Here is an 11,555-nt window from a genome sequence, read left to right on the forward strand (position 1 = left end):
CCATCAACTACCTCCAGCATAAGAATTATTATTGTAATATAACTATACTACTTTTATATATGTAAAACTAATGTATGATATTTTTTATGTTTGATATTTTTATGCTATGCTTTTATTCAAGTTTCTATGTTGTATAGAATGTCACAAAATATTAATTTTTTTTCATTTGATTACTTTTTCAGGTTATGGATGAATTTAACAATATGTATAATAGTTTTAATATGAATTATGATACCCCTAAATTAAGTGAAGAAGCTCAACGAAGAATAGCCACAATTGTTACCCAAGTTGAGCACAACAATTATTATGAAGAGGAAGAATATGTGTTAAGCAGTGTATTAGTACACCATGAAACTTATTTCATTATGCAACCGCGTATGGATTCAAATTATACAGGTCAAATGTGGGTGGACGAAGTATTAAATGGGCATGATGATCATTGCATGAATAGTTTTAGGATGCCAAAAAATATATTTCACAGCTTGTTGCATTATTTGCAAACAAATTATGGCTTAAAGCATGGGAAAGTATCGGCGATGGAAAAGTTAGCATTATCATTGTACATTCTTGGAAATAGAGAATCAAATTCAAATTCTATAGAGCGATTTCAACAATCTGAGGAAATTGTTAGTCGAATTTTTACTGCTATGTTGCATATATTTGCTCGAATGGAAATAGACATGATTAAACCCACCGAAGGTCAATTCGAGGAAGTACCGAACCATATTCGACACGATACAAGATATTGGCCTCACTTTAAGGTAAATTTTACACAATCTTTATATTTTTAAAATATAAATTATTTCTAACTTTTATCTCATTACTTGTATTTATTTTAAAGGATTGTATTGTGGCCATAGATGGAACACACATAAAAGCATGCATTTTGCCTTCTTGTCAAATGCCTTATATCGGACAGAAAGGTGAACCAACTCAAAATATTATGGCAGTTTTATAACTTCAACATGTGCTTTATTTTTGCATTTCCTGATTGGGAAGGAACATCATATGATAGTAGAATTTTTTTGCAAGCACTTATTTCCACACCCTCCACCAGGTTGAACTTTAATTTTTTAATTAATCTTTACATAAAAAATATTAAAAATTTTAATTTATTTTTTTTGCTTTGAAATTTTTTTCCAAATATATATGGTTTAAAATTTATGTGTTCTAACATGAAATTAGTTATACTGTAACAATATTTTTAGTTGACATGTTTAATTTTTTTTAATTTATCTCGAATAATTTCACTCGATTCGACTAGACTCAAATTTTATTTCACTCGACTCGATTCGAAAAAAATTCAAATTGAATTAGGATCATAAAATAGAACTCGTGAACTCGATTTCCTCAAAAAAAATTTCACTTGAAGAGATTATTGAGCTGAAGATTAGAACACTCTTAATTGGGTTCCAACTTATTCAATATGTTCTGTTTACTATGCAAAAATTATGGTATCATAGTTTTCTTCTTCCCTCTAAAGTTAATAAGCTGTGTAATTCTTCTCTTTGGAAAGGGTATAAGCTTTCTGCTAAAGGGTGCCAAAGCTAGTTTGGATTTTGGGTCTCAAGAACCTTTCGGTTTGGAACAAAGCTTGCATGATGACATGTTTGTGGCTTATCCTAATCAAGGCTGGTTCTCTTTGGGTGGTTTGGTCTGAGTTATATGTTCTCAAGGGTGCAAATATTTAGCAAGTACAGTCTCTACCTAAGCACAGCTGGACTAGGAAGAAGCTTTTAGAGCTTAGGGATGTTATGTTAACAGAATTTGGTAAAGAACTTGTTATGGTACTTTCTATCACCAGCTCAAAACTTGAATGGGCTTGGGATAGATTCTATCGAGCTTGCATGATAATTGATGTTTGCAATGTGTATGGGACTGTATAGACACGTGTTAAATTTAGAGTAAGAAACGTGTTAACATGCATGAGACCTACTTAATATATCACATCAATGAACAATACTCGTATCATATAAATAGACAAACTTCACCACCTAAGAGAGAAGAAAAGCACTCTACAGAACTAGACAAAAGCTTGACAAAATTTCTTGGCATAGAGTGGTATGAGGGAGCCCTACAATTTCAAGACATGCATCCATCACATGGTTGGCAATCCAAGACAGATTGCCTACAAAAAAACTCAGAATCCTGGAATGGGGCATTCAGGATGAGTTTAGATATCATTTATTTGCTTCTTGTTCTTTGTCTAAATTGCTCTGGGTGAGAATTTTGCTGGCATGTGGAGAGTTTTTGTGGCATGAATCTTGGGCTGATGTGTTGAACTGGGTTATGAAGTATGGGAAAGGGAAGTCCCTAAAGGCAAGTTGTTGTTTGTCAATTGTATTATTTTTATGGTAATCCTCAAGGTTTATGCATTTTATCAATTTAGTTTTGATTAAATAAATTTAGTTTAAAACATCTATATATTTGGTCACTCTAGTCCCGATTTAACAAATTTAACACAATATTTATACAATCTGTCAATATTTACACAAAATATAGGGATAAATCTCAAAAAGTAAATATAAACTTTAATCTAATGTACAATATCATATACAAACTTTGATTTGGTACAATTCTATATATACAACTTTAATTTCGATTCGATTTTCACGTAACACTTACAACATTATTTATGCAATACTATTTTTGTTGAAGTCACGTGGAAATTGTTGGTCGAGATTTTACTAAACTAAAAAAAAGAATAAGTTTTAATGCTTCCACATAAAAAAATATATTTTTGCATAAATTTAAATTATTTTTCCACTACTACAATGATAAAAAAAAATAGTACCACATAAATAATAGTGTTAATAAAATGTGAAAATTGAATCAAAATAAAAGTCTCACATATATAATTGTACTAAATCAATGTTACTTTATAATATTATAAATTTGATCAAAATTTATGTATAATTTTGAGATTTATTCTCAAAATATATAAAGATCGAGGACTAAACTTATTATACCAATCAAAATTATGTATGATTAACGGAAAATATTTGACCTTAGTTATCCATTCTCAAAATTAACAGAAATTAAATTACTCTATTTTTTTTTTGTTTTTTTGGAAGGTACCACTTTGGAAATTGACAGAAATTATGGAAAAAAGACAATGGAAAAGTTGGATTTTGATGGTCTCATTTCAAATGCTTATCTCACAAAGCAATAATCATTTTAACTCAAAATGTCTGTCAAAAAGCATCAGTTAAAACTGAAGACCAAACATGAAACAACCTAAACAAGATCCTCTACCACTCATAAAAAAACATGCTTTCCATATTACAACATGCCCCAATTTTGCTGCCAATCCTAATAATAAACAGCCATTGCCAATACCAAAAAAAAAAAAAACAAACAAATTACACATACAATTTCACATCTAAATACTTCGGTTTTGTCCACAGCATCACCCGTCTTCAGTCTTTTCCTGCTCGGAATCCTTCGCCGGTTTCGAATCCTTCTCTTCCTTAATTATGTCTGAGTTCTCTTCAGCAGCTGTTATCCCGTCATCGTCGCAAACAGTTTGCGGAGTCTTAAATAGTTCATTGTTTTCTAGTTCAGTTAATTTCTCTTTGGACTCACCTTTGAGTAGCTCGAGGACTTCGAGCATGGTAGGTCTTCTGTCTTGCCGATTATCGGCACAAACAAGTGCAATGAGGATGATCCTTTTTAACTCCTCTTCCACATACTTCCCGTTCAGTTTTGGGTCTGCCATTTCATCGAACTTCCCTTCACAAGCTAATGGCAGTGCCCATTCAGAAATCGATCGCTTCACTGTTCTATTCACTTTCTCGAGGGGTTTCTTGCCACTTGCAAGCTCTAGCAATAGAATGCCAAAGCTGTACACATCGCAACTCTCCGAGGCTTTTCCTAACATAGCATATTCAGGAGCAAGATAGCCGAGAGTGCCCTTGACTCGAGTAGTGACATGAGTTGCACCGTCCGGGACAAACTTAGCAAACCCGAAATCAGCAACTTGAGGCTGGAATTCTGAATCCAGTAACACGTTGCTAGCTTTGATGTCTCTATGGATTATGTGTGGGGTCGAATGGTGATGAAGATAGCTGACGCAATCAATTGAACGAGGTTGAGGTTAACATTCGTGTCGGAACAAGTTATAATACAGAAAATAAAATAGGGTCCAACACTTACGCAATTCCCTCAGCAGAGCCAATAGCAATGTTCATCCTTCGGGTCCAATCAAGAAGACATTCCGATGAATGGTGTCCATGAAGATGTGAATGCAAGCTCAAATTCGGCATGTAGTCGTATACAATCAGACGTTCTTGACCTTCGGCACAGTATCCACGTAAACTCAGCAGATTCTTGTGTCGGACTCTCGCCAATATCTCGACCTCAACGGAAAATTCCACTTCGGCTTTGTTGCTCCACACTTTCAATCTCTTAACTGCAATCTGCAAGTACATAATTTCAAGTGAGAACGAGCAGGGGCGAAGCTAGATGGGAGCAGGCAGGGGCCTTGGCCCCCAAACATGAAAAAGTGCCCCTATAGTTCCTTGAGTATTTTCAAAATTTTAAGTTAATTTAATGGTAAAATTGTATTTCGGCCCTTCCTAAAATTCAAATTAAATTATGCCCTCCCGGAAAAAAAAAGTTCATAGTTTAATCCCCTAAAAATTGTAAATTTTACATTAATACAATGACAAACTTACATTTTTAGTTCACTCAAAAATTTAAAATTCAAATTTGGCCCCTCTAAAAAGTTTTGGCTTCACCCCTAAGAACAAGGACGAAATCAAAATAAAGGTATCATCCAAATGGGTATTAACGGATGCCATGCAGATAGAGACACTCCTACAAGCATGTCTGTGTTTGGAGAAAGATCAATGCTATTTTGAAAACCTAAAATTCCATCAAATACTGAGGAGACCGTGCGATGATTTATGACATGCATTCGACAATTTTTATTTTCCAAGTGAACTACTTCGAAACCCGATTCATTAATACTACCTCAAACCAGAGAAAAGAATGGTACAACAACATAATTGATAGACTGCCATTTCAACTTTCAAATGGTAAACAAACGAGTCCAGCTAAGTCCAGTCCCCACCAACCAAAGATCAGTCATTATAGCATGATATTTAACACCGCTATCAATGCAAATCCCATCCTAGAGAAGTTGAAATCGTATTTTCAACGAAGAACTCGATATTGCAACATATAAGGTAAAACAGATGCTCCTTTATGCTACTATATCAGTTCTTACAAATAGTAAACTAGATTCAGAACTAAAGATTAATGCCGGAATGAACAGCGGCTATTACCGCAATTTTTTCAGATCAACAATCTATTAACTTGAATTCCAAAACCAATAAATAAACATATCATGCATAAGGAAAATTTTATTCATATACCTGTGATCCATCCCATAGCTGACCCCAATAAACACTTCCAAATCCACCTTCTCCAAGCTTGTTATCATAATTAAAATTATTGGTAGCTGAATGCAATTCTTTCAACGAAAAAATCCGCCATGCCGGTTGCTTCTTTCCTTTCTCCTTCTTCCTGCAGAATCAATATGAGGTTGAAACCCAAACGGCGGACACACGAAAACATCATTAAGGTAGCTTTCGAGATAATGACATTCATGATTATTCTTAAATCACAGTTACATTAGATGCGAATTTGAAATACATGTTCGATCTTAACTAATTTAATCATAATGTATGCATTTCATTCTTACGATTTACTATTCAAAACCAAAATTTCAGTCAAACTCAAAAGACCCTTTTCTTATAAGATTAAGAACAATATATCCTGGTTAATTTTACTCCTAGATATGAACATTTAAGCTTAAATAAGTATTTTTCTATCTCAAATTACAGTTCCAAAAGGGGGAAAATTCAAAACTTTAGGTTACCTTCTTCTTCTTCAACAAAAGGAAATGAAAATCTAATCAATACCCAGAAAATATTTTCCAAAAACTAAAAAAAAACCCAGATTTCTTAAACCCTTACAAACCCTAAAAAGGAATCTAAAACCAAAATTCACTAAAAGAAAACACCTTCCAAAGGAAATAAAAATCTCCAAGAAAAACGATAAAACAATGATAATAGATAGTAAATTAATAATAGACTTACCGATCCACACCTTTCCCACAACAAATCATGGAACAAAACGCCATTATCAAACCCAAGATCCCAAGCCCTTTCTTAAATCCCTTTTTCACTTTCAAAGACTTGGTTTTTTTTTTCTTCTATTGGTAGTTCAACTCTCAACTTCTTCACTTTCTAAGCAACAGATTCTGAAGAGATGCTAAACATAACGCTTTTGAGCAGTGAATTGCTACAGAAGAACATGGTTTTCTTTATGGGGTTTTGTTAAATTATTATTTCTTTTTTTTGGGGGGGGGGACGAGGGATTTGCTTTTGCTTAAAAGAGAATGTTGCAGCAGTTTTCAGTTAAAGTGAAAAAGGGGATGATGAAGAAGGAATGAAAAGGAAGAAGAAGAGTATAAGGGAAGGATTGTCTCTTTGTTTTTGCTTTATGAGATTGGATGCTGTTGGTGCTACAGCAATGGCTGGTTTGTTAATGGGGGGTGGAGCTGGTTTTTCCTTTTTTCAATTTTCAAATATCAACATTGCACCCACTTGGTCCCATTTTCCAACTATTTTTCATTTTTTTAACAGTTTTCGTAGATTCATGCTTCCATAGTTTCTCCAATGGGAAAATATGGAAAGGACATTCAAATTTGATTAGCTTTATGATTACTCAATGTAATATAAAAATATTTAAATTTTGAAATATTATAAATTAAATTTTGATTAAAATTACTACTACATTAATTTGGAAAGGATCACTTGACTTTTAGAATTTTTTTAAAATAATTTTTAACAAAAATAAAAGACCAAAAAATTCAAAGAAAAAACTTAAAATTCATAATTTGAATATCATTTACAAGGTTAGATTAGTCATATATGCTATTTTTTTCTTTAATTTGTCAAACAGGTCGATTTTGGAGAGATAGTATGAAAGCTCGTCTACTTTCTGCACAGTTGTTAGGAAAGCTTGTCCAGTTGGACGAGCTTTTGTTGACATGTCAAAAAAAGCGGGCCTTGCTAGACGCATTTTCTTTGGAATTTTCAGAAAACACTTTCAGTTGGGTTTACTATAAAATAGAAATAGATTTACTATAAAATAAATTGATTTTTTTAAATTATGTTTTATTAATAAGGTTTTATTTTTTTCTAAAAAATTATATTAATATAAAATAAATAATTACTACACTTTTTTTTCTTCTTTCAACATAAAATAAAACAGACATCAATTATATTTTAATTTTAATTTCTTTGTTTTACTTTCCATAACAAATTGTCAAATATAAAACAGACATCAATTATATTTTAATTTTAATTTCTTTGTTTTGCTTTCCATAACAAATTGTCAAATAACTTCTCAGTCCTTAACTTATAGTTGTATATTTGATTGGGACTATATTTCTTTTTTTTTAATTACCAAAAACAATAAAACTGGGACTCAAATTAGTTATAATCTCTCTCCAACCATAAATAGGAGAATAATGCGCTACCATACGTTCGAACTCACGTCCTCTTGCATTGACAAATTCAAACTTCCTATAGTCTCTCCCAATCCATAAATAGGAGAATAATGTGCTACAACGTGCTCGAACCCACGTTTTCTTACATTAACAACAATATCTATGTCAATCGAATTAAAACTCAATCGAAAAAAAATTTTCTTAACTAACATCTACAGTGACCAAAGATATAAATATTTGAAATAAACAATAGGATAAGGCCATTTTTTAATAATTATTATTATTGTATATATTTATCTTTTATATATTAAAAAAAATTAAAAAACAACAAATGGGGCAGGTCACAATCACATATGAAACAAGTAATTGCCATGCATGAGATTAATATAATTTAACATGTTGGCTGATTTCACTGACAGCAACGTTGCTGGGTTGTTATAATCCGCAGCAATTTCTCTTTTTACTTAACAAACAAGAAGGTTACCGTTTTCTATAATTAAAATAAATTATATTTATTGACGAGACTGATAATTTTCAATTCTCTAAAATAGAAACTTTTTTTATTTAACTTCTTTAAGATTTTAAAAATTTTAAATTAGTAAATATAAAATTGCACGTCAGCTTCTCTTAAAAATAATAAAAAATTGATTTAATTCTTTAAAAATTATAAATATATTGACTATTAAAATTGTGAAATTGCACTTTTACTATCATTAAAAATTTATAATTTAATTTCGAGATCCCTTAAAAAAAATTTCTGACTTCGCCCCTGGTTATATTATTTGATTATATTTTAGTTTTCCTAAATTTAAAAATTAATAAAAATAAAAATATTGTAGGATTTGAACTTGAACTAATTACATTTTTAATTTACCACTCAACTAAAATATTAATTTATTAATTTTATATTTTTTAATTTTACTATGTATATTTTATTATTTTCATCATTTGTATATCTATACTATTATTTAAATTTTATTTATTGTAAGTTATTTTTAAATGCATATTTATATTTAATATTTGCGATTTCTACACGCGCATATGCGCGTGTTAAGATTTTTAATTAGTATTAAAAGAATATTTGTAATTTTTTGATGATATTTAAATAACAAATTGAAATTGTATTCAATTTTGAATGAAATAATATGGTGTCTGATATTCTCTCCAAATATTTTAAATCTAAATTTATTATCAGCAAAAGAACTGGAAAAAAATAAAATTAGGTAATAAATTTCGATATTTAAATTAGTGATTTTCAGAAAAAAATAATAACAGATTTAAATAGCAAATATTTTGCAATAATATCTATTCTTTTAAACATATTATGTTTAGAAACTACTAGATTGCACTGAAAAATTATTACGTAAAATAAATAAAATTTTAGTTGAAATGATAAAGTTAATATATTAAAAACTATAGTATTTTGGGTTTGAGTCTCACCGAGAACAATTTTTTCTTTATATCTTACATTATCTAAAACCCTTGTAGTAATATTTATTATTTTATAAAATGAAAGGGTTTCAATAATTGTTGAATTTAGGATTCGATTGATGGGTGACACCAACTTAACCAATCTTTTAAATACAGTATAGAGATAATATCTAAATTTAAATATTATCAGTTAAACTACCATGGAAGTTCCTGTACTAAGAGTCGGGTTGCATTTTGTCCCCTCTACTAAAAAAATAGGCAAACTAGTCCGTTACATCAGATTAAATAGCAGTTTGGTCATTTCTTTTAAAAATTTCATCTATTTGTATTGTTTAAATTTGATGTGATTGACGAAATAATGATATAGTAACCCATAGCATACTATGTGTACCTCATGTTGAAGTACATGAACAAATTTTTAATAGCAAAAATGGATGAAAATTTTAACAAAATTATCAATTCACTCTACAAGCTAATGTACAATGACTAATTTACCCATTTTTTAGTAGAAATGGTAAAATGCAATCTGATTACGAGTATACAAATGAAACATTGACACTATTAGCAAATGTTGAGCCTTTAGATCTTTGAGTATTTAGATTTGAGTCCCGTAACATGCAATTGCATATTTGTGGCTCTTCAATCCCATCATGTGAATTGTGCATTTTCTGATGATTCGTTTGTTGGTGCATATTAATTATTTAATTATATTTTATAATTACTCGAGTATATATTCATGTTTTTATTTAATGGTAGGAATTTTTTGGATTATAAAGAAATTGTTTTTATTATGGGACACAAGAAGATAAAAAAGAAAAATTAAAAAAAAAACATTTTCTTTTTAATATTAAATAATGGTGTTTAGAATTACATTAGATTAGGTTGGACTTTGGAGGGCCGTGCACGTGATTACAACTAACATTGAAATCAACATATCCTAATTCCAATTATTCAATCTAAAACATTATTGAAATTTGCATCAATCTTGTACCCCTTCCTATACAATAATTTATATATACATATATATATATACATACATAATTTGGGAATATTTTATTCTAAAAATTTTTAAATCGAAAAAAATATGGGTTTGAATTTATAATTTTTTAATTGTTATAATAATGGTAATTAAATTAGATTCAATCAATAATTTAATTCGTTAATCGATACTAAATTTCAATTCGATTAACTCGATTCGGATTCGAGTTAATTTTTTTTCTTGCCCTTAATTGTTTGATACCTTAATACAACATATTATTCTTCTACATTACAAGCCAATTTACTTTAGTTGGTAGGCCTACCAATGATTGATGCAAGAATATGATGCAATAGCTTATTATATATTTCAATTATAAGATGGATAGGAATATATTTAATTTGGGTTTATATAATTTTTGGTCCCTCAATTTAGTAATTAGGTCTAGTCTGTATATGTATTTTTTTTGTTCATTTTAGTACCAGAATTTGGCAATTAGGTTCATTTTGGTATATAAACTTAGATTTTATCAAGATTTGATGATGTGATATAATTTCAAAGTGTCAAATTATCAAAATTTTACTCTCTTTTTTTCAAGTTTAAGGATCAAAATAGATTTAATTGTCAAGTTTAAGTACAAAAGTGGATTGAAAAAAATATAGTTACTGAAACGAACTTAGTTGCTAAGTTTAGAGACAAAAAATTTGATTAACTCTTTAATCTCTTAAAATTCATCGTATCATAAGATACATTGAATGCAAATATCAACACAAACAATATTAAAAGGAAAAATATTTGGTACATTAGAGTTTTTAGACTCTACAAGCAAGGTCAAGATTTGACGAGTTATTAATAATTTAGTGACCTTAATTTACCCTAAATTATTTTTCAAATAACCCCGAACTATTTTTTTTCCTAATTATAATCATATCCACTAATTGCATGCTAATTTTGTCATGAAATGTTGATAATCTTACCAAACTTTTGTTCATATATTTAGCAATATTTGGTCTAACCATCTATGAACCATTTATTGGAAGATATACACTTTTAAAAAAAAGTCCTTAATTTAATTTGTTTAGCTGGCCAATTAATAGGAAATTAACACCTTAACTTCAAGCAATTGATTTTATGCATATTGGAAATTGGGATCAAGGAGGTTTTTCTCATTATCTTAATGCAACAAGTAAGAGGTCTTTTTTAAAAAAAAAATATTTGTGTTATATTAATCAGTGGTCGAGGGTTTGCAACTAACTCTAGGTATAGAGCAGTTTTAAACTCATTGTCAACATTTACCCTCTTAATGAGTCCATTAAATGCAGAAAATTAATTACTAGACTTACCCAATAAATAACTTAAAAAAAAATCTAAGTAGTTGAAAAAAGTTACAATGGGCAATATTTTTATTTAAGAAAAAATCGAACAAATTTAAACTGAATCCCTTAAATTTGAATTAGTTTGTTTTATCAATTTTCCCTCTATAAAAGTAAATTTGTGGTTTGGTATTTCAAGCTATTTTTATTAATTTAAATATAAAATATATATTTCATAGGATACAAATTAAAAATTAATTACAAAGAGTTTTCTTTTTAAAGGTAAATTCATTCAATGAATGGAACCATACAA

The 11,555-nt window shown here is 29.6% G+C and overlaps 1 protein-coding gene across 1 annotated transcript; it reads right to left on the bottom strand.

Annotated features, from left to right (window-relative positions):
* Nucleotides 1–3,143: 3,143 nt before the first annotated feature.
* Nucleotides 3,144–6,713, bottom strand: LOC121218641 (PTI1-like tyrosine-protein kinase At3g15890). The gene is made up of 4 exons (XM_041096184.1): nucleotides 6,105–6,713; nucleotides 5,379–5,529; nucleotides 4,156–4,418; nucleotides 3,144–4,067 (listed from the first exon to the last, which is right to left on the bottom strand). The coding sequence occupies exons 1-4, from the start codon at nucleotides 6,146–6,148 to the stop codon at nucleotides 3,410–3,412; spliced, it is 1,116 nt and encodes a 371-aa protein (XP_040952118.1). The 5' UTR covers nucleotides 6,149–6,713; the 3' UTR covers nucleotides 3,144–3,409.
* Between the last annotated feature and the right edge of the window lie 4,842 nt (nucleotides 6,714–11,555).

Source organism: Gossypium hirsutum, chromosome D06 (assembly GCF_007990345.1).
Source record: "Gossypium hirsutum isolate 1008001.06 chromosome D06, Gossypium_hirsutum_v2.1, whole genome shotgun sequence".
In the NCBI taxonomy this organism is placed as follows: Eukaryota; Viridiplantae; Streptophyta; class Magnoliopsida; order Malvales; family Malvaceae; genus Gossypium; species Gossypium hirsutum.

Bases quoted from the DNA above. Each gene is read 5' to 3' on its own strand.
- LOC121218641 (XM_041096184.1), bottom strand. From the start codon at position 6,148: ATGGCGTTTTGTTCCATGATTTGTTGTGGGAAAGGTGTGGATCG. The intron at 5,530-6,104 runs GTAAGTCTATTA...TTGATTCTGCAG, and splicing joins TGTGGGAAAGGTGTGGATCG to GAAGAAGGAGAAAGGAAAGA. The intron at 4,068-4,155 runs GTAAGTGTTGGA...TGATTGCGTCAG, and splicing joins GGCTCTGCTGAGGGAATTGC to CTATCTTCATCACCATTCGA.